Source organism: Panthera tigris, chromosome B4 (assembly GCF_018350195.1).
Source record: "Panthera tigris isolate Pti1 chromosome B4, P.tigris_Pti1_mat1.1, whole genome shotgun sequence".
Taxonomy (NCBI): Eukaryota; Metazoa; Chordata; class Mammalia; order Carnivora; family Felidae; genus Panthera; species Panthera tigris.
Genome location: NC_056666.1, coordinates 57,866,661 through 57,893,657, shown reverse-complemented (window position 1 = coordinate 57,893,657; position 26,997 = coordinate 57,866,661). Strand labels below are relative to the sequence as shown.

General features: G+C 34.8%; 3 protein-coding genes across 11 annotated transcripts in view; 2 read left to right on the top strand and 1 right to left on the bottom strand.

Annotated features, from left to right (window-relative positions):
• Positions 1-15,858, top strand: part of KRAS (KRAS proto-oncogene, GTPase) — a 40,833-nt gene extending 24,975 nt beyond the window's left edge. For 2 of the 4 annotated variants that reach the window (XM_042991969.1, XM_042991967.1), the window contains exons 5-6: positions 11,006-11,118; positions 15,735-15,858. In XM_042991969.1, coding sequence (XP_042847903.1) covers positions 11,006-11,118; positions 15,735-15,747 — 126 coding nt within the window. In that variant the 3' untranslated portion in view covers positions 15,748-15,858. Of the gene's footprint in view, positions 1-5,917; positions 7,182-11,005; positions 11,119-15,734 lie in introns of those variants that run through there. The other 2 variants (XM_042991968.1, XM_042991970.1) reach the window with 2 other exon arrangements.
• Positions 15,150-22,014, bottom strand: ETFRF1 (electron transfer flavoprotein regulatory factor 1). Of its 3 annotated transcripts, none has more exons than XM_007075616.3 (3): positions 21,916-22,014; positions 16,707-16,794; positions 15,150-16,625 (listed from the first exon to the last, which is right to left on the bottom strand). In XM_007075616.3, the coding sequence occupies exons 2-3, from the start codon at positions 16,755-16,757 to the stop codon at positions 16,404-16,406; spliced, it is 273 nt and encodes a 90-aa protein (XP_007075678.1). In that variant the 5' UTR covers positions 16,758-16,794; positions 21,916-22,014; the 3' UTR covers positions 15,150-16,403. The 3 variants fall into 3 exon arrangements, with proteins under 3 accessions (XP_007075678.1, XP_007075679.1, XP_015390109.1); XM_007075617.3 differs by having other exon boundaries at positions 21,912-22,000; XM_015534623.2 differs by having other exon boundaries at positions 21,849-21,928.
• Positions 22,015-22,113: 99 nt separating this feature from the next.
• DNAI7 (dynein axonemal intermediate chain 7) overlaps positions 22,114-26,997 on the top strand; it is a 71,677-nt gene continuing 66,793 nt past the window's right edge. For 2 of the 4 annotated variants that reach the window (XM_042991963.1, XM_042991962.1), the window contains exon 1: positions 26,538-26,952. In XM_042991963.1, the coding sequence (XP_042847897.1) occupies positions 26,899-26,952 (54 nt within the window). In that variant the 5' untranslated portion in view covers positions 26,538-26,898. Of the gene's footprint in view, positions 22,196-25,893; positions 25,912-26,537; positions 26,953-26,997 lie in introns of those variants that run through there. The other 2 variants (XM_007075618.3, XM_015534621.2) reach the window with 2 other exon arrangements.

The window sequence follows — 26,997 nt, the reverse complement described above, 5'->3', positions numbered from 1 at the left end:
TAGGTTCAAGAAAGAAGTTGGTATACAGCACTTCACTTTATTTCAGAGGAGTTAAGATTTCATTCAAATCTATTCCCGGGTCCCAAGGACTGGGAAGAGTTTGGTTTCTGTCTTCTTTTTACTGATCTTCTCTAACCAGACTTCTTGATTTCCCTTATAGAGGAAGTACTCAAACATATTTTGCAAATGTAAAATTGAAGGAATGTTATTGAAAACGTTTGTAAACATACTGCCTACTACTAAATCATACCATTAACATTTTATTAACTTACATTATTTGTAACTTTTAAAAGATACTTTTTAGACAACATTAGTTAATATTTTAGTTCACACTTTACAAAAAAAAAATCTGAGATTATTGCCTAATGTTATAAAGGTTTGCAAATAGAGCAGGGCTGCTCATACTTTAATAATGCATATGAATTGACCGGGCTTCTTATTCAAATCCAGATTCTAATCCGTGGGTTCAGGTTGGGACCTGTGATCCTGCATTTCTAACAGGCTCTCAGGTGATGCTGATATTTGGTATGTGGACCACACTTGGGGTAGGCGACAACACAGAACACGGTAAAAGGGAGTCGTCTTGTTATTTCAACAATGTTGCCCTCTGCTTCTCAATGATAAGAGCCTTTTAGCTGTGTGTCATGTGTGGTTACTACGTAAGAAGTACTAGTTTGTTCTTAGTGTTTGATGTTAATGCTTTGCCAGACCACAGCATTCATAATTAATCCGAAAATTACCTGGATTCCTTTTAAAGTAGATTTGTAGGGTTTTTTTTATAAGTTTTCTTATGGGGGGAGGTAGGGAAGGTGAATGTAGTATATATGATATGGAAGTGGATTAATTTAGATTTGCTTTGTAGATATTTATATAGAGATTGTCTAATTAAAATACAGAGTAATATAAAGGCATACTTGTAGTACTTTATTTCCTCTAACATTCAGCTTTTCGTATATTTATAACCTATCATATCTTTATATAATTTATGTTGCTAAACTATAACTTAGATATTTTAGTTTTTGATCTTTGACTTCTTTTTATTTCATGGACTTGTTGATTTGCCTTTCAAAAATTTATTAATCTTCCTCTGCTGAAATTAATTTGATATTTGCATGCTTTTGAAAGACTTTAAAGAGCTATTCCAAGTAATTGTGGAGGTTATAAAATATATAAAAATTTTAAAAATTTGTATTTCCAGTTTCTGTGAAAATTTGAATCCCTGTTTTCTGCAGAGTATTTTGTTACTCATCTGCTATTATTTATTTGCTGTTTGAACAAAATAATTACGTATACTCTTGTTGCATTTTATCAGCAGCTGTTTGTTTCATGCCCTAAGTTTTAGTCTTGAGCATGAACCTAAAACACAAACACCAAACAATTATAAGTCAAGTTAATAGGAATAAGACATTCATTTAGAAGGACTAGATAAGTTATTTTAAGCTTTGGAGGCCACAAGTGGTATCTGTTGCAATTTTTTTTCTTATAACCCTTTAAAAATGCAAAAATAATTCTTAGCTGTGGCCAGTACAAGAAATAGGCTATGGCTGCATTTGGCTTGCAGGCTGTAGTGTGCTGATCCCTGATTCTCTGGGGAACTGTATTGTTTGATTAGATGCTAGAAGTTAGGTCAGACTTTTGACTTGAAATTTACAGGCTAACATTAGTAATTTTAAAATAAAACTTACATATTCTGTGAAAGGGAAATAGGAGTTTTACTCTAGTACTTTTTAAGACAGGATTGCAGACTGTGTATCTTATGAAATAAATTACTTTGTAATTTAAAAAGCCCATCATATAGGCTAGAATATAATGAATTCTATATATTTTTTTTTACAATATTTTCGTCTACATCTGAAAGGCCAGCATAATTTTTATCTTCTGCTAGTATGCTTTATATGGTCCCTATGTTCCTAGTATATAAATACTGCTACCCCTAGTTCACATTTATCTGGGTAGTTTAGTAATTGCCAGATTTTTCTGGCCTCATTGGGCAGTAGATGCAGTGTTGGCAAAGACTGTTGAAACCAAAACATTGACACCATGGTAATCAGATGTGTGTTTTCCAGTCTGCTAAAATCAGAATTGGGGAGTATTCAGTAAAGTGGATGACAGAAGCAGAATTCTTAGCATATCTGCTACCCCTGATTCAGCTTTTTTGCTTTCTGGAGGTCTCAATTTGAGTATAATGGGAAAATTAGTTTTACAAACTTAAAAATGTTGAGTGATTAATTTCTGGCTTTTGTTGTTAATTTCTAGACACTTAAAATTAGTTGTGAGAAGACCTCCATTAAAGAAAACTTTTGATCAAATTGTTTTAAAGCAAACCAAATAAGGAACTCCTTATGTGGCATATTTCTCTTTAATAGTTTGTAGTTGAGTTTGTGTACGTGAGATAAATATCTTGAACTTTAACTTTTTACAAGTTAAAAATAAAACAGTTACTGAGCACCTGCTGTGCTCCATGCATAACCTCCTATGTAGTGGTTTTGCTGCATTTCAGTAGTACCTGAGATGGACTATAGTTTAGCAAGGTTTCTTGAAAAATAAGCAATACAGAATTGTTTTTTAGGATACATCTAGTTTCTCCCATGCCTGTCCACCAATAAAACTAGTAGTCTTGCATCTGTCTATACTGAGAGTACTTGAAGTGTTATTTCCTTGAAAGTGTTTGCAAGAATTTTTGCTGATAATAAGCCACTCAGCAGGAACTTGTGTAAAATGAAATCGCTCAGTGAAAGCATTATAGGCACCAGGATATAGAGTGATCCTGTGTGTTGACAGTTCCACTTCTGGTGTGGAATACACTTATTTCCTTAATCTCACAGGTGTGTTTTCAGATAATAGCTGAGCTGAAGTTATTGTCAAATCTCTTGATTTAAGAAAAAATTATACATATTGTACACTCTGTTTTACATAAATATTTTCAGTTCTGAAAGTTTAGTAAGTATGTGTGGCAATGAGCCATATTTTTAAGAATAAATCATTGGGTGCCAGTTAAGAGCTTATTAGCAGCCAGCCACAGTGGATATTGGACATCTGATTCAGCTACACTTTGTCTTTAAAAATTAGCTACACATTTTGGGGTATGAAACCAGTGTTCTTTGCTAGTGCCAGTGGTTTAAGGTACACACAAGGATAAATAATGTTCTCTTGATGTCAGTATGATTCTAAGGCATATTATTAAGAAATGAGAAGTAATTTAAGTCTGAGAAAATAACTGACTCTTTAAAATTTAATATAATTTTGTATTAGTAAAAATAAAAAGTGAACAGAGTCACTCTGGAATAACTATTTCTCACTATTAATAATCTTAGCCACTGAGGCCCTAATACTGAATTCTTGGTGGTGGGTAGAAATCTCTTCTTTTTAATTATTGGCCTCCAGTTCTCTCTCTGCATTGCTGGAAACAAAAATCATATATCCTGTACTGGTGATGGGAATGTGCACACTTGAAAAGTAAGACACGTTCAAAATGATTTTAGAAATAAGTTACAATCAAAACTTGCTTCTGTTAAATTAGTAGGGGACCAAAACCCTGTCCCCTACCCTCCCCAGCATTTTTTTTTTTTACTACTTTTCTATTGACTTTGTAACTTTTTTTAAACAGAAGTAAAAGTTTACATTCTTAAAAAATATGAGCTTTTACCTGGTTTGTTTTATTTTTATGCGTATATGTCTATATTTTAATTTCTTGCATTGATTTTTGAATTGGAAGAGAATCATTTATGAAAGTATCTTAAATGCCAGCTCATACTTTACAATTTACATATTTTACAAGTCATTTTAATGCCTTAAGTTATTTATCTTATTTAATGAGAATTTCTAATATATAATTTTTAAGGACTTAAAAAGTAAAAATACACCCTCTTGAGAATGATAAATTTAAAATTTTTAAAAATTTGTATACAGGCACAAGTGGCTATCTAATTTATAAAGTACCAACATATTTAATAATTTCAGAAAACAGTTGGAGATTTTTATTTTGTAGTTGACTTAGCTAGCTAGTTGAGTAAATTGATTCCATTTAAAAAGAGATGCAAATTTTCTTGGGCTGTAATGATTTTTGTATTAGATAGCTGAATAGAAATATGTCAGTGCCTGGGATAAATAACTTGAGATGTACATTTTAATATATAAACAGCAAATTTAAATGCCTCTTTCTTAACAAAACTTAACTCTACTGAAGCAGTGCTTAATATATTCTTGTGATTTATAAAAATTACTATACCCTAAAGAATTGAGGTGTCTTTTTTTTTCCTTAACTAGTATAGGCAATGAATGTGTGATAACTTCTGCATGCAAAAATTAAGCCTTAGTTGTTGGTTTACTTCAGCTAATATTTAAATGGCCAATTCTTTGTGTATGATTGAACTTAAAACTATAAATCATATTTTTGATATGTATTAGCTTTCTAGGTACTGGGTTCATTTTGTCACATTTGGTTCATAGAAAGACTGATGTTACCAATCCCAGAAAGTTCAAATAGGCCAATCCCCCTTAGTGAGTAATTAATTTTTTAAACATTTTTTTTTTTTTTTAATTTATTTTTGGGACAGAGAGAGAGACAGAGCATGAACAGGGGAGGGGCAGAGAGAGAGGGAGACACAGAATCGGAAACAGGCTCCAGACTCCGAGCCATCAGCCCAGAGCCTGACGCGGGGCTCGAACTCACGGACCTCGAGATCGTGACCTGGCTGAAGTCGGACGCTTAACCGACTGTGCCACCCAGGCGCCCCAATTAATTTTTTAAAGTAAAAACAGATTAAGCTTAAAATTAAATGTGTAGTAAAATATACCAGTTTTTCTAAATACTTCACTTTCTTTTAGAATAATAAACACAAATACTAATCTTTTAAGTTAATTTGCACTGCATGGAGATTAGTATTTGTGTATATCTTTTAGATGTAAGCTTCAACTCTGGTGGTATGTTTTTCTAGATAAACTAGGAGTACAGTTAACTGAATACTCTGTCCCCTTTGGCTACTGCTTACTTTTCTGGACTGGAAAAGACATTAAAAACTTTGTTGGCCTCCATATGGCCATACATGATTTGTTGTCATAACTTTATCACTGTAGCCTTAAGCAAAAATCCCTTTTGTCCATGTAGAGTATTTAAATTAGAATGGAAGGTATGAAGCCAATATAATTGGATAGTGCTCTAAAAATTATTTTTAAGACTTCTTTCTAATAAGGAAACAAACTGCACTGTTACTATTCTGTGTGTGTACTTTAAACAATTCGCGATGTTTTCATATTATGGTATATGGCCCTCATGTAGCATTTTTATTTAAATGTAGCTACAAAAGTCCCAATCTCCGATCCACTTGTGGACCCTAGAAATGGTCTGGACAGTGTTTTAATTGAAGATAGAACTCAAGATTCCAGTCCCTTGACCTAACTTTATTTTGAGGTGTGTGTGTGTGTGTGTGTGTGTGTGTGTGTGTGTGTGTGTGTGTGTTTAAATATCTCTTCTGTACCATTTTTCTCCTTCCTTACATAGGGCAGGGGTGAGAGAGGCAGGGATGCTTGTTTTTCCTAAGTTAAATAATTTAAATCTAACTTCAGTTTAAGCTTTGATTAATTCCATGACTAGCAAACTATAACAATTATATTAGTTGATACACAAATACTGATATAGGTCCTAGGTTTTTCCTGATCTCCCCTAATAACTAATTTAAATTGTTTTAAAAAATTCCAATTCCATTACAAAACAAAAATGATTTTAAAGAACAAACCAGGATTCAAGCCCATATTTTAAAACTGCATCCCCACTTTTTTTTTTAAATAATCTGATGTCTGTTTTAAAAAGAAATTCTCAAGTAAAGGTCATAATTTCAAACTTCTTGCACAAGGCTGTCCCAGTAAATTACAATTACCAATGAAACAGACTTTAAAGAAGTTGTGTTTTACAATGCAGAGAGTGGAGGATGCTTTTTATACATTGGTGAGAGAGATCCGACAGTACAGATTGAAAAAAATCAACAAAGAAGAAAAGACTCCTGGCTGTGTGAAAATTAAAAAATGCATTGTAATGTAATCTGGTAAGTTCGGCATATTAATTTTGGCAGAAACCAGATGTCTTTCAGAGGTAATAAAGTAACAACCACTTTAGAACTACCTAGGGTGTGGGGTTCTGATTGGCAGCATTGAAAGATAAGAAATTGGTAGTTTGTTTCCATCATTACTACACTTATTTTTAATCTAATGTGTATTATAATTGATGCAGTTTTGATAGCTGTATACTACATTTGTCATTGGGTCTAGAGAGGAAGAAAAAAAAACTGTAAAGAGTAGTGAGGTAGAGTGGCCCAGAAGGTGGGGAAGGGCCCACTCTTATAGTGTATTCTTCCTTTTGGACATTCTGCAAGCAAATACTTGTTCTGCCTGTGTTCTCTAACTTGGTGGCAGCACCATCACTGTTTTACCCAAGTAAGAAACCGGGGTAAAGTCTTGGGATGACTCTTATATTCCTCTTTTGCACCCCCATTTTGAGGCAGCCACAATTTCCTTTGATGTTACATTCCAACTTTTATCACATCATTAGTTCAGGCCCCTGTCATTTCTTGGTGGGACTGTTATAACTTATTTGGTTTACCTGTTCCTGCCTTTATTCACGGTGTGTTCAAAGAGTGTATTCAAAGAGATACACTTAAAAGAAATGTCATTGTCTTTTAAGTCCAGTCACTGACTTCCTGTTACGTATGGAATAAAATCTCAAACTTCATAGCAGTTTATACATATATGTCTGTAACATCTTCCTACCCCTCTAACCTTTGGCCTTATTCCTAAAAATTCCTTGCCTGAAGGGTTTTTTGTTTGTTTTGTCCTATGTAAAAAAAATACCATGTTATTCCTTACCTTTCCTTGAGTCTTGGCTGTTGCTCTTGTTTGGAATGCCTGTATCCTTATCCATAGTCATATTAATTAGCTAACACTTTTTTCATGATTCTCTACTTTCCAAGAATCTTTCTTTATAGCCTTAAATGGGCATAATATCCAATATACTGTTCTTAACTGTTACACACTTGCATGTTAAATTGAAATAACTTCTTTTATGTTTGATTCCCAAACAGTAGAATCTTAGCCAGAATCATGTATTTTTAATCTTTGCAGGACCATAATTTAACAACATTAAGTTATGTATATACATATTTACGTATACAGTAGCTGCCCATTTGGATTTACTGAGTGGAATTTCTCAGTTTCCTTTCTAAACCAGCCCATATTAAATTTGGTCTTGATCAGAAAATATTTCACTCAGTAGTTTTTATTATATTGATTTGAGTTCTGAAATAGTGTATCTCCCAAAAGCATAAAATGTACATTTGAATAATAGACTCAGTCCCAAAAGACACGTGGTATACTAATCTGCTAAACTCAGAAGAAATAAAGCATGACTGGCATTAATTTTTATTGAGATTTATGAACCCTTAATATTCTTTGAGTATCATTGTATAGAGCAATATCTTAATTTAGAAATTGTGGCAAAATTTAACATTGCAATGCAATTTGAAAACTTTTTTTAAAAGTAGAGCTATTTAGAATAAAGTAAGTTTTACACTTTAATTTTTATTTAAAACAAAGATGGAGGCATATACTTTTCCAAGATTTCTAATTTGTGACTCTGTAGTGTAAATGTCAAATAATTAGTGGGCATGATCAATTGAATCCTTGCTTTTTTCAGTGGGCATGGATATCATTTTATTTAAAAGTGTACTTGGTAATACTTAAAATTTTAAATAAAAATATTTTTACAAAATTAATTTGACAGTAATAAATATATACAAATTTGTTTTTCTCAGTCCTAAAACAAATGGGTTTATTTTTGAGACAGAGAGAGACAGAGCATGAATGGTGGGAGGGTCAGAGAGAGAGGGAGACACAGAATCAGAAGCAGGCTCCAGGTTCTGAGCTATCAGCACAGCGCCCGACGCGGGGCTCGAACTCACGGACCGCAAGATCAGGACCTGAGCCGAAGTCAGACGCTTAACCGACTGAGCCACCCAGGTGCCCCTAAAATGGATGGGTTTAAACAAAATTACTGGGATAATTTTTTGTCTTTATATATGTGTGTATAAAAATGACTAGTTCCCATATTGAAAAAAGGAATTCAGTGTCCGTTTTAATTGTAACCTTTCCTTAATCATTGCAATTATTCTATTTTAATAAGTTACATAAGAGTTCAGTATTAAGAAAGAGTGCAATATTAACCTAAACTATTTGTGAGAATCTTAGAAGATGGTAATGTTATCACATTCTGTTTTCATTGTCCCCTAAATACTGGAGTATTTTTTTTTTTTTTAACATTTTTATTTATTTTTGAGACAGAGACAGAGCATGAATGGGGAGGGGCAGGGAGAGAGTGAGACACAGAATCGGAAGCAGGCTCCAGGCTCTGAGCCATCAGCCCAGAGCCTGACCTGGGGCTCGAACTCACGGACCATGAGATCGTGACCTGAGCTGAAGTCAGACGCTTAACCGACTGAGCCACCCAGGCGCCCCTTGAGTATTGTTTTTAACTTAGAATGTGTCTTCTCTATATCCATCTCATAGTTTTTCATTTTATCTGCTTCACTGTTTTAGTACCATTGACATTTTTCTTCATTATAAAAGTAGTTGAAATGGAGTAGGCTACATAAGCATATGTGATAAAAGGGAATTTGTGAAGGGTAGGGGAGTTGGATTAGATCCTCTTTTAAGATTCCATACCATTCATAACCATTTATGATTATAAATTAGCCAAGGGTTGGTGAATTATAAAATAATGGTTCTTTATTACATCGTTGGAAGCTTTTGCATTTTGTGTGTTAAGAAGGTTAGCATAAAGATTTATATATATTAAGCCTTGATTGTATTGCTGATAAGTTATATTTTATCACTTTTCCTTTCCTTTGGGTGAAGGCAAAGCATATGTTGTGCCAGTAATGAATGATTTCAGAAAGTGGGGAACATCATTGAGTGCAATTTAGGGGTTTTATTGGAGACTTTTTCCCCTGGACTTTTCACTGCTGTTCATGTGATAATTCTGGTGGGTTTTTTTTTTTTTAATTTTTATTTATTTATTTTTATTTTAGAGTGGGGAAGAGGGGCAGAGGGAGAGAGAATCTAAAGCAGGCTCCACACTCAGCATGGAGCTGAACGTGGGGCTCAGTCCCACTCTTGAGCTGAAATCAAGAGTTGGTAGCTCAACACACTAAGCCATTCAGGTGCCAAATAATTCTGGTTTTCATCCTATAACTACTTATTTAAACCTTGACCAAGCCTCTCATTCCTGCTCTGTGTTTACTTTTTTTTTTTTTTTAAGTTTATTTATTTATTTTGAGAGAAAGTATGTGTGTGGGAGGGGCAGAGAGAGAAAGGGAGAGAGAGAATCCCAAGCAGGCTCCACACTGTCAGCACAGAGCCCTGTGCAGGGCTCAATCCCACGAACTGTGAGATCATGACCTGAGCCAAAATTGAGAGTTGGACACCCAAATGACCAAGCCAGGTGCCCCTGTGTTTACTTCTTCAAAAATATAATATTTTTCTTTTAGATCTGTTATGAAAATTAGTTAAGTGTAACTTAAATGAAAATGCCCTGAATTAATTTTACTATTTTGAAATATTAATTATAGAAGATTTTTGTAGTGTAGTAAAGGAGAAATCATATCGCTGATAAATTTTTAAAGTTTAAATTTATTTTCAAGAAATAAATAACTTATATGAATGTGTTTATATGAATATTCAACAGAAGTGGTTAAAATGAATAAAAATTCAGTTTTCATTATTCTTAAAGTGTCTTGATTTGTATAACTTTATTTGCTGAGTATTTGTTCCTAGGACTCCCTCTAGTGTCTCTGAAAGCATCAGTAGGTTAGCAGCTTTTTAAAAAGAATTACTACTCACAGATTTTAAAGTATATAGAGGATCATACTTTTTTATTTTTTAATTTTGCTTTTATATTTAGCTTGTTTTTTAATGGGGTCATAACAGGAATTGATTTCTATAATTGTATAATTTCAGTATTGCAGGGTTAAAATCTACCACTTTGAGAGTGCCATTTTTCACTTTATGAATTATTAGGTTGAAAATTATTCTACTTGAAATCATTTTCAGCCATTATTTATTTATATACCTTGCTTTGATCAGGAATAGATTTACCAAAATGACTAAATGGAAATTTCTTTGAAGATACAGCATTTGGCTTTATATGGCAAACTTTTGAATATGTAATATATTAATTAAACAGAAAGTAAAACAATAATAAATAAAAGAGAATTTCCTCCAAATTGATAACTATACCACCGTTTAAGTGATTGAGCTCATTTCTCTACAAGTCAGAGGTATTACATGTTTCAAAGTATTGTGTCTTATCTTTGGGGTCAATTCAAATTTCTTTCTTATATGTTAAGTATATGAATTGAAACTAATGCCTTAATATATATTATTTTCAAAACTGTAAGTATATTTGAATACTGTTTATTTCTTGGGGATTATTTAAATCTAACGGATTTAAGTAAGTATTGAACCCAGAGCTCAAATATTGCTGCTGTCAGTATTTATGAAAGTGGTACATAGTTGCATGTCTTATATCTAACATGTAGAAACTCAGAGATAATTAAGTGTAAATGCATTTTCACACACATAAAAACACATGCAGAAATGCACTGGGATTTGGTGACAGAAGTGTGTCAATATGAAAAAATAAGTAGCAAAGTAAGTTCTGGGAAAAAGGTACTTGTTCAGCTTATGTAAGATTCTGTACCACTGCTTTTCTTTGCCTTTTGTGAAAATCAGTGTTCCTATTTATAATGTTGACGAAATACTCATGAAGAAAACATTTAAGAATCCTAAAAGTCTTAAAAAAAAAAAAAAGAATCCTAAAAGTCTTTGTCTAAAGAGAAATGTAAAGTGACCTTATTCTTTCTCAGTATTAATGTCTCCAGTAGTAGTATATCCTTTCTGTTATCTCTATACCTCAATCCATCATATATATTCACATTTTAATATTTGTTATGTGTTTCAGGGTGTTGACGATGCCTTCTATACATTAGTTCGAGAAATTCGAAAACATAAAGAAAAGATGAGCAAAGATGGTAAAAAGAAGAAAAAGAAGTCAAAGACAAAGTGTATAATTATGTAAATACAATTTGTACTTTTTTCTTAAGGCATACTTAAGTAAAAGTGGTAATTTTTGTACATTACACTAAATTATTAGCATTTGTTTTAGCATTACCTAATTTTCTGCTCCATCCAAACTGTTAGCTTTTATCTTGAATGCTTATTTTAAATGACAGTGGAAACTTTTTTTCCTCTAAGTGCCAGTATTCCCTGAGTTTTGGTTTTTGAACTAGCAATGCCTGTGAAAAAGAAACTGAATACCTGAGATTTCTGTCTTGGGGTTTTTGGTGCATGCAGTTGATTACTTCCTATTTTTCTTACCAATTGTGAACTTTGGTGTGAAACAAATTAATGAAACTTTCGAATCATCCCTATTCTGTGTTTCATGTAGTCACATACATGGATTAATTACCATTTATAACTTCAGTTGAGATTTCATGATTCGTTTTACTGAAACATTGAGGGAACATGAATTTATGGGCTTCTTGTAGATTCATCTTGTAGGTATTAATGTCCTATAGTTTCAGTCACCCTTAATGAATGTAAAGTTACACTGTTCATAAAGGTTTTCTCCATCTTTTCACTGCTGTTTGTCATAGTCACGCTCCCCAAAATATTATATTTTTTCTATAAAAAGGGAAAAAAAGGAAAAAAAAATACAAGGCAATGGAAAATATTAAAAGGCATTTACTTTCTGTATTAGATAAATTCCTATAATACTCTGAATAGCTTTTCCTGTTAAGGCAGACCCAGTATGTGATGAGGATTATAGCAACCATTTTGGGGCTATATTTACATGCTACTAAATTTTTGTAATAATTGAAAAAATTTTAACATGTATAAAAAATTCCCATAGGAATTAAATATAGTCTCCCTGTGTCAGATTGCTCTTTCTTAGCATAACTTTAAATCTTTTGTTGAACTTCAGTCTTAGAAAATAGTTTTAATTCTGGTAGTGACATTAAAGATTATTTGGGCCAGTTAGCTTTAGTAGATGTTAAAGAGACCAAGACTGCAAGGCCAGGCCTTGTGTGAACCTTTGAGCTTCATTAAGAGTTTCATGGTATGGACTGCATCCCTGTGGCCTCCCAGTGTGCTCATGCATTGGGTGGTCAAAAGTAGGGACTAGCAGAGTTTGGATAAGTTACATTCTCACTATGTGGTGGTCCTCTGACAGATCAGGAACATCACTTTTAAAAAAACCAACAGAACTTTTTAAAAAACATTATTTTAAATGAGATTTTGGGGTTGGGGGTGGCAAGACTTTAATTTTTTTTTAAACAATGAAGTGAAAAAGTTTCAAAATCTCTAGTATTGGCTAGTTCTCAACACTGGCTAAAGTAACATTTCATAAACACTTTACAAGTATGGTCCATATTTAAGAATATATAATGCTTAAAAAATAAACTAATAACATGATTCTTTCAATGCGTTTAAGATGTATTTTTAAATATCTGAAGTAAGATGGTGTGTTGAGGTGAAAATATCACTGGGCTAGGAGGAAGGTGACTTAGATTCTAGTTACGTGTCTTTTACAATTCACTTTTGGGCAAATCACTTACTATCCATTTCTTCTATGTTAAAAGAAGTCATCTCAGAGGCTATATCTAGCATTACAGCTATGTGATTTACATTCAGTTTACATAAGGAATACCTATTTGTCAATCTCAGCACAATCTGTAACTTTTTACCTGTGTTATCTTCAGTGCCAGTCTTAGGCAAAGTTGTGCAAGAGGTGAAGTTTATTTTTGAGTATCTGCTCTCCAGTATCAGTATCAGTACTCCCCCACATTAGTGTCATCTTGCCTGCCTACCCTTCTATATGCCCCATGACTTGATGCTTTCCTTTTAATACTTTTGATTCCTCTAACCTCAAGATTTATTGCTGCTTTGGATATCTCTGTGAAGGCTTCCCATCAAGTCACATTAGTCAGGCCTAACATAATCTGACAGATACTATAGTGAGATGGACCTAATAGCTAATTTTTAGATGGTAGCTATATAGCAATTTAACTTTGATCCTTTTGAACATCATCTCTTTGCTACCCGGTCCATTAGTGACTAAGTAGGAATTTTCATACCTGCTATGAATAGACAGAACCCTATCCAGTGGAAGAATTTGATAAAGGTAGTACTGAAAGATGTCCTTAGATAATCTAAAATTAGGACTAGCCCTGGTAACAGTGATACATTCCATTATTTTGATAAGCAAAATCTTACAATGAAAAATACGTTAAAATTTAATTCACAAGGCTTACTTTTTAGCAGAATTCATTTATTCAGCAACTATTTGAGTGCCTACTAGATGCCAGGTACTGCACAAGGCACTGGGGATATTACAATATCCCCCCAAAAGGGACATGATCCCTATCCTTAAGTAGTGCTGATATTTTAGAGTGCTCTGTAATATCTTAGGCATTTGGCACATGACCCAGAGATAACATAATGCATATTTTAGTTTTGCAAAGAAGGGATATGGTCTCTAAGGTTTCTTCCAGTTCTAAAATAATTGTTTTGCTCTGATTCCAGTAAAGCTGTTTAATCAAGCTACTTTACATAAATCACTTTACTTCATTATTTTAAAGGAGTAAACTTGACTATATATTGTTTTTTATTTGGGATAATTATGTGATTCTCTTGGGACAACTTATAGTACATATTAAATCATATGTCAGATAATAACATTAAAATTCCCAAGTGTGTATTATTCTAGTTGGTCTCTTTGTATAATAATTAAAATAGACTTAAAATTAAATAATTGAATTTAAAAAGTTTTATTTATCTGGGTATGAATAAACAGATGCTTGAGCTAATTCACAGAAAAAGAAATTTCTGTGTAAAAATCAGTCCAGTTTCTGAAATGCTGTGCTAAATTACAGGTTTATGGAACATTATCTAGATAGGGTGTTAAGACTTTATAGTACTTCCTCTTGTTTCTACACAAGAGAAAGAAATGGCCATATTTCAGGAATTGCAGTGCTTAACTGAGGGATTTTTAGGACTCTTGAATTTTTTGATGTAGCTGGGCAACTTTTTTTAGGCAGTGGTAATTATCCTTTATTATGTGAATTTTGAATGGTTTGACAAAAGGTTTGTTTTTGTAGGGATTTTAAAAGGGGAGCCATAATTCTAGAAATAAATTTATGTAATTATTACGGCCTTAAAGATAAAAATCCTTGTTGAAGTTGAAAAAAATTGCTAAATTACATAGTCTTAGACATTAACATGTTTGTGGAAGAATGTAGCAGAAGTATGTAGTATAATTTCAGTGAATATTTCCACTTAGGAATTCTAGGCTCTATTTTAACTGAGTCACACTGCATAGGAATTTAGAACCTAACTTCTAGGTTATCAAAATCTTTGCCACCATTGCACAATTTTGTCCTAATATATATAGAAATTTTGTGAGGCATGTTCAGTTGCAGTTTGCACAAGTTCATCTCATTTGTATTCCGGTGATTTTTTTTTTCTTCTAACCATTTTCTTCTAAATGATATATATACACATTCAGTTTTTCTGGTAGGCAATAAAAACTGTCATTTCCATTGTCAAAAAATAATAATTTCTTGGTAACTCTGTATTAATGGTTTTTTAAAAAAATCAGTTACTTTAAAACTGAATTTATATTTAATAATTTCTGTTAGTATTGGGTAGCATGAAATCTGCATTGAGAAATTGAACAGCATACAACTGGTAGCTGTAAAGTCCTTCAGAAAATGAAAATTATTTCTTCCTAAAGATACATTTACATGAGTTCTTGAAGAATAGTCATAACTAGGTTAGTAATTGTTTTCGTTTAATAGTTTTAAGTGCCTGTTTGGGATGATGATAGGCAATTTATATGAATTTAGGAAAAAAACAAAGTTTTCACTTGCAGAAATGTCAATTACAGAGGGTCCCCCTCCCCATAGAGCTAAATGGGTTATGTAATGTTTTATCCAAAAGTTTCCAGTTCCACTGTCTTGTGTTTTCATGTTGAAAATACTTTTGCATTTTTCCTTTGAGTGCCAATTTCTTACTAGTACTATTTCTTAATGTAACATGTTTACCTGGAATGTATTTTAACTATTTTTGTATAGTGTAAACTGAAACATGCACATTTTGTACATTGTGCTTTTTTTTGTGGGACATATGCAGTGTGATCCAGTTGTTTTCCATCATTTGGTTGCGCTGACCTAGGAATGTTGGTCATATCAAACATTAAATTTAAAAATGACCACTCTTTTAATTAAAATTAACTTTTAAATGTTTATAGGAGTATGTGCTGTGAAGTGATCTGAAATTTGTAATATTTTTGTCATGAACTGTACTGCTCCTAATTATTGTAATGTAATAAAAATAGTTATGGTGACTACGACAGTGTGTACTTCTTGATGGAATTTGAAACATTTGCCCCACAGTTGATACAGAACAGTAATATTAGTGAATATTAGTGAATCTTTTGCAGCTTATCAGTTAAGTATATTCTTTATTTGTGAAAGGTGTTGTGAACATTATGTAAAGGTTTAAGTGTTTACTTAAAACCGTGCTAGATTTAGGTCCATTATCATGTTAATTCATTTAGAAGTAGATGCAAAACAGATCTACCTTTATGATGAAACAACAGAATAACATTATTTATTACTTTTTATCAGTAAAGGTACTTGATACACAACAGGTGACTTGTTTTAAGACCCAAAGAGAACCAGCAGCAAAATTAATAATGGAAGATATTAAATAGGTATGTATGTAGTGCTAATCACTGGCAGCCTACTTCAAGATCAGAAATAATCTTACTCCATACATATTATTTCTATAACTACACTTAAATCATTGCCAGGTGCTATTGTTTTGTATCGAACCTTGAATGTGTGCTGTCAAGTGCCAAATAGGGCCAAAAATAAGGTGGTATTCCTTCAAAAGTTAAGGGGAATTAATGTATAAGAAATTATTTTGCTTAGTTAAATGTGCATTAAGTGGCATTCTCTTGTCAGTAAAATGGAGAAAGAGGCTAAGAATTGGCAAAAACTTACTAAGTTAAAATTATTTCAAGTGTACTATGTTTTCATTCAAAATTGGGTATTTATTAAATTTTAATTGGTAGTTGGCTATGTTGCTAATTTTGTGTAAAATTAAGCATAAAGTGTTGTTGATAAAGCTCTGTGAATAGAAATTGAAACCTATTTTAGTTCAATAAGGCAGCACAGGTATTTTTTTTTACAAAACCTGTATATCTCGCCATTTTAAGACACAATTATTTTTTATCATATCTGGTATACATAGATAGCTGACACTGAATTTCAGTCAAATTATAGTAATCGTGATCAGTTAGTTTTGTTGATATCTGAATAATAGCGTTGTTTCATCGCTCTGTATTTCCTAAGGAAGTATAAGGCTTCTAGCTCTTTCATTACAAATTCGCCCCGTCCAATAAGTTCTTTGATCTTCTCTGGGTCCTTCACATCTTTGTTTTTAAGGAAAACATTCTTCAGACGCCTTTTAAAATAGTCTGCTCCTTTTGGATAGTCTCGTCCAAGATACAGCAGCTTAAAAAAGAAAGATTATATATTTCTAAACAATCTGTATCTCAATAACATATGTATAAAAATGGCAACATAAGTACTTACATTTTTATAAAGGTTCAGTACTTCTCCTCTTAAAGAATTGGCCATTTTCATTTATTATGAAAAGTATCTGCCTTTATACATAACATACCTAAAGAAAAATAAAAAGTTTTGTAAATAACTGCATTATAGTCTCTTTTAGAATCAAAAACAATTGTACATATTGGGAATATGGAAACTTTGTTTTTCATTCAATAAATAACTTTTTGAGCACTTTATGTTCCAGGCACTGACGTAGCCATGAAATGTCAGATAAGATATGTGTTCTCACAGAACTAACCTCTCTTGGGGGAGACATAATAAGAGAATTTTCTTACGAAGGAGAAAGGGTAATGAGAGGGAAAATGAATTGTCAAAGAGGGATATGTAGGTGTACCTCCATTTATACAGAGTGAAATGAATGAGATTTGAATCCAAGCTGCATAACATTACACAAATTACTTAACCTTTTCTGAGCCTCAGTTTCCTTCCTGTCAAAAGGAAGACTGTCTACAATGCTTTCAAGGCAAGGCCAGATTTGTTTGGAGGACACGGAAGAGGCCTGATCATATCTAGAAGGTGCTATACTAAGAGAGGCCAAAGAGTAGAAGCTGAGTGTGGGAAGTCAAGCAGGGTGGCTCAGTTAAGTATCTGATTTTGGCTCAGGTCATGATCTCATGGTTCCTGGGTTCGAGCCCTGCATCTGGCTCTCTGCTGTCAGCACAGAGCCTGCTTTGGATCCTCTGTCTCCATTTCTGTCTGCCCCTCCACCACTCATTCTCTCCCCGCCCCCCTCTCAAATAAAAACTTAAAAACGTGAAATTATTTTACCATATTTTGTTTATACCAAAGTATTATTTCAGTGTGTCATGTTAGCTACATTCAAGTGCTTATAGGTTATCAGTGGCTTAGTTGTAACCATATTGGACAGCACAGCTTTAGAGTATATTTCCTGTGAACAAGGACATTTCCCTACAGAACAGTACAACTATCAGAATCGGGAAACTAATGCTGCTACATTACTACTGAAATCCACACCCCCTCCACATTTTGGCATTCATTCCAAAGATGCTGTATTTTATAGCAAAAAGGTCCAAACACACACTGAATTTAGTTTTCATGTCTCTTTAGCCTTCAATCTGAAACCGATCCTCAGGGTTTCCTTGACTTCTATGAACTTCATACTTGCGAAGATCACAGGCCATTTATTTTGTAGAATAGCTGGAGACTACCACAGAAATATTTAAAATGCTTAGAAATAACAGAGTAGCCTGAGAATGGGAGCAAGGGGCTGGAGAACAGGAGGAATCAAAAGGCAGGAGGAAATCCTCGGGGATGATGGAGATGTTAATTATGATTGTGGTGATGGTTTTATAGAAATGTCAAATTTATCAAACTATATTTACATTTTAAAGAAGTATAACTTACTGTATGTTAATTATACCAGTAAAACTTTTTAAAAATTGGTGTAAATATGCTGGCAAAATGTTAGGGGTAGAGCTGGGAGACAGTGAGGTAGACATGGAAATAGAGATCTATCTAAACCACAAGACTGCTAATTAGGTTAGGTGGTTTAACTGGCCAGCAGTCAAGTTGCATAAAACCTGGTATGCCTCTCTGGGGTGGGAGCCCTGGGTGAAAGCACTTAAATTTTTTTTATTTTAATGTTTATTTATGTGTGAGAGACCGAGTGCGAGTGGGGGAAGGGAAGAGATGGGGGAGACACAGAATCTGAAACAGACTCCAGGCTCTGAACTGTCAGCACAGAGCCTGACGCAGAGCTTGAACTCAAGAACTGCGAGATCATGACCTGAGCCAAAGTTGGATGCTTAACCGACTGAGCCACCCAAGTGCCCCCCAAAATTTAAGTTTTTAAAAAGTTTAAAGTAAGTATGGCAGCTAAATGAAAACCTTTTCATTTCTTGCTTAAGTTCATAAATCTAGTTCTCTGGATTGTCTTTCTTAAGGGGGAAAAAACCACACAGGAACAAACATTATTTCCATTTTAATACTTCTGTAATTCCCCTCTTCACTAGTTTTTGAGCTAATTCATACAGCAAACATACAATGCAGCAGAACAATTCTTTAAGCTTTCTTGGAATTTTCTGTTTTTCTCCAAATTGCTTCCGAGCTTTCCTCCCAAGTCTGGTAATCCTTTTCTGTCCATTTTTATAAGTGAAAGGACAAAAAAAGCTTTTTAGAAGATTTGTATACATGGTTGCAACTGATAGACTCTGAGCTTCTCTTAGGATCCGAGTGGGCCATTGTTGGGGAACCTCTGAAGTCAAAGTGTTAGATCATTCCTCCTGGACTGGTCAGATTCCCCAGAGAAGAAACTTCCAGTTTGCTGAGGATTTGCCTATCTAATCTTAAGAAGTGGAAGAAGAAGGGGGACCTTGCACTCAGCAGTATATACCCAAATTTACTTAATTTGTTTCCAGTGTGGTTCTCGTACTTAGTATACCTGAAGACACCTCAGTGTACAGAATAGTATTATTTTGTCAGAAGTCAATCTCCATGCTTCTGTAGGAGTAAGAGGTATCGTCCCTCCAGAGGTGTTTCTCAAAGAGCTTTCACTTAATCTCTTTGATTTACTTCATTCTTCATTTCCAATTCCATTGGCCCTGTTCCAGTGCCTTTTAAGAATTATGCAGTATAAATCGGGCTTTTCTGGTGTGTTGAGTCACATTCATTTATCTGGTTTGCAGCTTCCAAAATACTGTTGTCATCTTCTCTCTTCTCTCTCATTTTTCCAGTTTATTTTTATATCCCTTCACTGAAGATTTAGTGGAGTTTTGGAAAGGAATGAAGTCAGATGGATGTATTTAATTTACTATATTAGTACCTAATTTCAATTTTAAAACTTTGATTTTTTATTTCTTTTTTTTTTTTTATTTCTTTTTTTTTTTTTTTTTGCTGAGAGCCAACTTCCAGTATGGTTAATCTTACTGAAGAATGGCTCTTCAGAACCACGTGCTTTAAAAACGATTCTAAATCTACATAGACATAATTTCAAATTGCAAATTGTAGCCTGTTTAATTTTCTGGCTAGGAGCACAGCTTTATTTAACTCACAATTTGTCATTTATAAAAACTTGTAGAGATCTGGCTTAAATTGTCTTTTTAGTTTACAAATTATACATAATAAAGGATTTGCGCAGCAAAAAATGTAGCTGGTTTGATTAGGGTGAAATTGTCCCATTCTTTGATATGGTACCCTATAGGAATCATTATTATTTTGTGTTGACCTTTAAGTATTTGAGTAGCCATTGGGAGAAAGAGGTCTCCCTGGGTTCACAATTGGTGAAGCTGAAGTGCAGCAGGGACCGGGGGCTGCTCCTTAACCCTGCATGAAGTCATGGAGGTTACTGCTCTTTGTAAAGAGCCAAACTCTTAGCGACTGAGAGAAGTCCCCTACCATTCTGAGAATGCATGTGGTGGGCAAGGAGAAGAAGGTACAATCCTCATTGATAGCTTCTTCCTAATAACTGTGGACTGAGGAGTTCAGATTTAACCAACTCCATTCCTGGGTTATCTAAGAATTGTCATTTTACTGGTTGCCAAAAGCTGTTGTTAATTACTTTTCCTCATGAAGTTCAGATGCCAATAAAAGCTGAAGGAAAACTGGCAAAGAAAGGCAGTGCAATATTATTATTTATTGGGTTCTGTTAGATTTGACTCAAACAGCTGAAACACATGTCCCTAAACTAAGCCTAAAAAGCTTCACACAAAAAACCAGTGCCAGCACCAAAGGATATGTTATCACAGAGGTAGGTGGCAAGAGATTTTTGCCCCCTAAGGCTGGTATTTGGCTTGGTTGAGCCCTACCCAGAAGCCAGCGTATAGAAGTGAGCTGAAAAGAGCTATTTATGTATATGTTCAGAATGGGTGGATATTGTTACACCGGTCTGAAGGCAAAGAAGAGGGAACAGGAAATCGCCCTTACACTTAGGCAACTTGCAAGAGAAGTAGGAGAGAAGAACCAAACTCACTGGTACAATCTTTTATAGCACAGTGACCCCTAGAACACAGTCTAGTGTGTTCTCACACATCCATAGCAATTCCTCCTCCCTGGGAGGGAGGTGGCCTAGAGTGAGGGCTTGAGCAAGTCCTCCCTCTTAAAGGCCTACCATTTTAAGGTAATTTGGGAAGAACGTTAACACCTCCTTAGGCCCATCAATCCTAACTGAATTGACTGAGGTTTTATAACATAAACAGTAGTCTGAAACACTAAAAAGCTTACTTTCATATTAAATGGCTTCAGAACGCTGTATGAAGTCGGTATTAAGATGTTTTTTATCTTGCTACCAGGGCTTGGAGATGGAAATGTCATAATTTACAATTGGATTTCTGTTACAATGGGGATAATAAGACCTCAACCCATAAGACTAGCTCAGTAATACTTATTTACTAATACATTTCATCAATGAAGTTGGAAAAGAGAGAGCATTATAAAATTACAATTCAGAGATAAGAGATGGTGCCAACGATTTTAAAGTATTTCACGTTTTGTCATGCGGAAACAGGGCCCTGAGATCAGAGAATTGGGTGAGGATTTGGAGGGAGCTTAATATCTTAATCACTTAATTTCTTCTAGTTTCCCCGTGGGTCTAAATTGGTAGTGTTTCTTCTTGCGGGGAGGAGACTGAAATTCTGAAGGTTGTGCTACTGGCTAGTACAAAGAGCCAGTGACCTTGGGCGAGTAACTTAATGAGTCTTCCTGGGCCTCAGCGACGTTCAACCATAAGACTTTACCCAGGATTTGCTTCAAATAATTTCCACTTCTTCGTTAGAGCTGCTCTTAGGAAAATCAGCATATACATAACTCGCACAGAGTAAACTGAACCATGTGCAGAGAGAAGAATCCGAAAGTCATTAATTTTAAAATGACCAACCCTCTCGAAACTAATTTGTTTAGTCCTTCTCTAAATTGCCAGTTGAGCCCTGCCACTCGGTCGGGCCTAAGCTGTGGTGGCCCAGGCAGCCCACCCGGGTGTCAATCACTTGACCCAGTGGCGTAGCCAACGGCTCCCTTCCTTCTCGAAACCCTCACGGAAAGAAGTGCCCCAAAACACTCCTGGGAAATTGTGAGGAAGAGAAACTGTCAACGTCGGAAGACGTTCAGAAACCCTTTGCCACACCCGGTAGTCCCTGCCCCAGAGCATACTTCACGGCCTCCAGACCCCAAGATCTGGAAAACAGAATAAAACGCCCCGGCGGCTGCACTCACGCACTTTCCGGCATTCCACAGCCATAATATGGCCTCCGACCACTTCGACTCCAGGGTCGGTCAGCCTCGAACAGGGCGGTGTTGATGTGGGGCAGCCAGTCAGAGAAGGGGGCGGGGCGCCGTCCGGAAGAGCCCCAGCGCGATTGCGCGGACACTTCCGCGAGGATTTGCGCTCTTTCCCTAGGGCGCAAGTGGGCGGGGCTTGTCGTCCTAACTACCCGGGAGCGTTTGTCCTCGCAACTCTAATCTCAGATTTGGCCCGGGTTTGCGCTTGCTGCAGCATGGTGAGCGGGAAAAGCGGTGGAGGGGCGAGCAGTGATTCACCATGTTACAATGATATAATAAGAGCATGTCATATTTTAGAGGGGAGCCGGTCGGCTTAAGAAAGCACCCATATCCCTGTGGGGAGTCTGCCTTCTGATCTATGGCCTTCCCGTCCGGAAGATGGACAGGACAGATGGGAATCCCAAACCGGTTTCGGCAGACGGGGGATGGCCATTGCGGTCAGATGGTGTCCTAATCTGGCATTGTTGCTAGGTTTAAGAATTGGTCTGAACCTGGTAATTTCCAATAATGATAGACGTTTCCATTAAATTGCTTTTTTTTTTATTGGCAGCTTGGCAAAAGTATGTTTTTGTGCCTCCTCAGTGGTTAATTAAAAACTGTTACAAGTTATTCTGCTTTGAAAAATTATTTTTTATGGTCTGTTGTGGAAATATGAATTGTTTTGTAATTCAAGTTACTCAGCTTGCCTTGCCTTTATTAAGTATAATAAAGCTTCTTGTTTTATTTTAATGCACTTCTCGGCTGTCATGACTTTTCCAAGGACACAGACCAACCCTGTAGCTATGAGAGTATCTTTTCCCCCATTTTCTTAAATGGGACTTCCATCTTCTATGGTTAAAACCAAAGGAAGTAAAAAATGTAATTAGTTAATTATTTAATTCATTAATTAGGGGGAAATACAGATTAAATTCTGTGTGTTGGACACTAGGCTAGAAGTCAAGGATCTAAAAGTGAATATTGCAACCCCTCCCTGCTCTGGGAGACAGGCTAATCTAATAATAATACAGTTTTTTAACTGTAACAATTGAAATGTCTACAATGGAGTAAGATTAATTGGAAATAATGAAGTTGGGGTGAGGAAGGACACAGAAAGAGAAGAACAATGCTTTTCAAAGTGTGTTTTAAAGTATGAATGTGAGTTTCCAGAATTGATGGAAAAAAATAAGGTGTGGAGAACATTCATCTCTGGAAGACAAGGAAGTAAATGGACTTTGAACTGACTTAAAACTGCTGGTAAATTGAGGGAAGAATAAGCCCTTAATTTATTTTCCAATGGAGCATAAATTTCATCTTATCCCTCCAGCAATGTTTCTCAAAATGTCCCTGGAACATTTGCTTTTACCACATCTGGAAAACTTGTTAAGATACAGAGTCCAGGAACAGACTGGACTCCAAGTCTACTGTATTAGTTTCCTAGTGCTGCCAGGTAACAAAGTAAAACAAACTGAGTGGCTTAAACAATAGAATCTCACTGTTTCACAATTCTGGAGGCTGATAAATCTAAGATCAAGGTGTTTCCAGGGCTCTGCTCCCTCTGCAGGTGCTGGAAAGGAATCTGTTCAGATCTCTTTCCAAGCTCTGATAGTTCCTTGGCAACATATCCCCATTCTTTATATGGTGTGCTTTCTGTGTGCATGTCTGTATACAAATTTCTCCTTTTTATAAGGACACCAGTCATACTGGATTAAAGGCCATTCTGTTCCATTATGATCTTACCTTAATTTAACTAATTATATCAACAACAACCCTAGTTCCAAATAAACTAAAATTTGGAGGTACTGGGAGATAGGACTTCAACATATGAATTTTGTGGGGATGCAGTTCAGTCCTTAATATCTACTGAATCATAATGTGGAAGGGAAAGTGAGTGTGTACACTTTTACTGAAGGAATATGCATTTTTTAAACAAGCATCCAGGTGACTTTTATGCCCTCTGAACTTTGAGAACTACAGTTGACCCCTGAATAACAATGGTCCACTTTGAATTGCGGGAATCCACTTATAGGCAGATTTTTTCTGATAAATACAGCACTGTTAATGTATCTTATGATTTCCTTAATATTTCTTTTCTCTAGCTTATTTTGTTGTAAGAATACAGTATGTATAAATATAATACACAAAATATGTGTTAACTGACTATATGTTATCAGTAAGTCTTCTAGTCAACAATAGGCTATTAGTAGTTAAGTTTTGGGGGAGTCATAAGTTACATGTGGATTTTTGACGACATAGAGGTCAGCACCCCTAACCCGTGTATTGTTCAAGGGTCAACTGTACTGTACTACATAATTGTCATAGACTATGAGTCTGGAGTTCTCTCTTGTCCAGCAAGAGAGCGGACACAGAATGGAATATGAGAAAGGCTAATGTCCAGGGGGAGACAAGAGCCCTGAACAGGAATTTGTCTCCATATTTATTGAGCGCACAAGATTTTACACGTGTGGTGAACGTGAAGAAAACAATCAGATAATAATCATTAACTTGTGTGATTAAGAAGCAAAGGGTGGGGGGGTGGGTGGCAAGTGGAGGGTGTGATCAAAGCACAATAGTGTATTGGTGTCAGATGGAAAGTAATTTCCTGCAGGTGATATAACAAGTTACTCGTGATCCATTACCATATCTCACTAGCTAACCTTGGCCCTTTTGCCCCATGGTGGTGGCTTTCCTCCCTAAGCTTTTTTCTAACCCATTTATGTAAGTAGAACCTATTTCCCCATACATAATGCTCTTTTTATGATTTGTAGGAAGGGTTAGGGTAAGTACTAATTCCAACCGTGCTTCATATTAAAAGCACTAGTAAGAGATGATAATTTGCCCATTTTAAAATATGGCTACTTGAGAACAGGAGCAATACTGTTTGCATGTTCTGCTGTATAGTAGTTATTTCAAGATGAAAGTGTGTTAACTATGAATTGATAGTAAGTATAATAGATATAGAACCCAACTGTAAAAATTATATGAGAGCAAAAGCTCTACTATTCTTCTTTATATCCTCTGGTGTCCCAGAGCACCTTGTATGCAAATCAAATCTTAAATATCTGCTGAATGAATTAATGAAATATGTGTACTTTTCAAGAAGACAAAATCTGCTTCATGTGAATTTCAACATTTATATTTAATACAGTGATAATCTTACAGCTTGAACCAATAATTTCTCCTGTATAAGTCTTCAGATGTGGAAAGTGTATAATCTTTTAGTCACATGATCTCCTACCGATTCCTTATCAGAAACTTAATGGACACATGAGCCTAATCAGGAAATTACAAGTAGTGTTATTGAATCACTTGTAATGATAATGCCAGTGGTAAATATTTATTGAAATACTGTGCTTTCCAAAATAATTTCCAAAGAATAGATCTGCATTAAGACACATTGCTGAACAGAATCATTTTATCATAGATTTGCTTGCTTTAAATAACTGATTTTCTTTCTATAACCTTAGCAATCTAATCACAGAAAGATAATTTATTTATGAAATCATTTCCACACTTTCAAATTTGACATCAGTACCAGTACTTAATCATTATTGTTCTTTGGAACTGTTTAAACTAGCACTTTCCTGACTGCTACTCTGTATAGGTTTAGGTCCCATCATTCTGCATAGATCATGGAGTGATTGTCATAAGAAAGAATGTAAGATTTAAAGAGTATAATTTTAAAAAGATGCTTCAGTGGATGAACTACTTTATTTTTTCCTAGACCTGCTTGTAGTTTTGTCTAAATTCTTTTTAAAAAGACTTCATTTGGAGATAATTTTAGATTTATATTAAAGTTGCAAAGATGGTACAGAGAGTTTCCTTATGCTTTTTATCTGGCTTCTCCTAATTTTCGCATTTTACATAATCTTGGTACTTTGGTTAAAAATATCTGAGTTTTTAAAAAATTTATCAATCCTTTTGTTTTTCCAACTTTCAGGGTCCCAAAGCAAAAAAGGTAGGTAGAAATTATTTTCTCAAAATAGTCTTGTAAACACTGACGTTGTATGAACAGACATTTTAAACGTTTTCTAGTTACTTTTATTATGGTTTATAGGGTTTTTTATTATGGTTTATAGGGTTTACTAAGCTTACTTTGTAGATATTAATGCTATTTAAATCATGGATAATCCTTTACAGAACAGGATGTATTTCACATTTGATATAAAAAGATATTCCTAGTTTCACAAAGACTTAAAAATAGTCTTTAGTTTTTACATGTACCTAGATTTGGGGCTTTTTATTAGTTGTGCTCTAGAAAATGTTAGATTCAGAACTCCTTTTCTTTCTTCCAGATAAACACAAAAATTTAGTTACAAAACTTTAAAAGTGGACCCTAAGGTAATAGGTCTTTAAGGGAATTGTATAGTAATGCATACTTGATTTTCTTTTGTACTTTGTAGAAATTTAATTTAATTTAATTTAATTCAAGAAATTGAATTTAATTAGGGATGTCTAGGATGCCTTTTTCTTTTTTCATTGAGTAGATTTTAACTTTATTTTTATTTTTATTTTTATTTTGAGAGAGACAGAGACAGTGTGAGTCGGGGAGGGGCACAGAGGGAGGGAGAGAGAGAATCCCAAGCAGGCTCTGTGCTGTCAGCCCAGAGCCCCATGTGGGGTGAGCTGTTCAAGGTCAGGAGCATGTCATTTATTTTTATGTTCATAGCGTTTAGCTCAGTGCCTGGCACATAGTAGACATTGAATCAATATTTGTCTAATGAATATGTGAAACCCCATGTACCCTGCCACCATTTAAAAACACCTCAGGCTTTGACTATTTAAAGGCAATGCTTATCTAAATGTATGTATTCAATATTTACACTATTAAACATTGCTTCAAGACATACTGTTGAGTGCCTCTGTGTTTACTTCTCTCAGTCCCTTGGACTCACTACCAACCTGGTATTGTTTTAAGGGCTATGGATATAACTGAACAAAATTTATGAAGGCTCAGGACACATTCTCATGGAAATATTCTGGAGGACTACAATTATTTGTATGTGGGTGTATAATAGTTTATTGGTTTGTGTGGATTTTCATT

Excerpts from the sequence above, each read along its gene's own strand:
- ETFRF1 (XM_007075616.3), bottom strand. The coding sequence starts at position 16,757 with ATGAAAATGGCCAATTCTTTAAGAGGAGAAGTACTGAACCTTTATAAA. Across the intron at positions 16,626-16,706 it reads TACTGAACCTTTATAAAAAT|CTGCTGTATCTTGGACGAGA; the intron begins GTAAGTACTTAT and ends TTCTTTTTTAAG.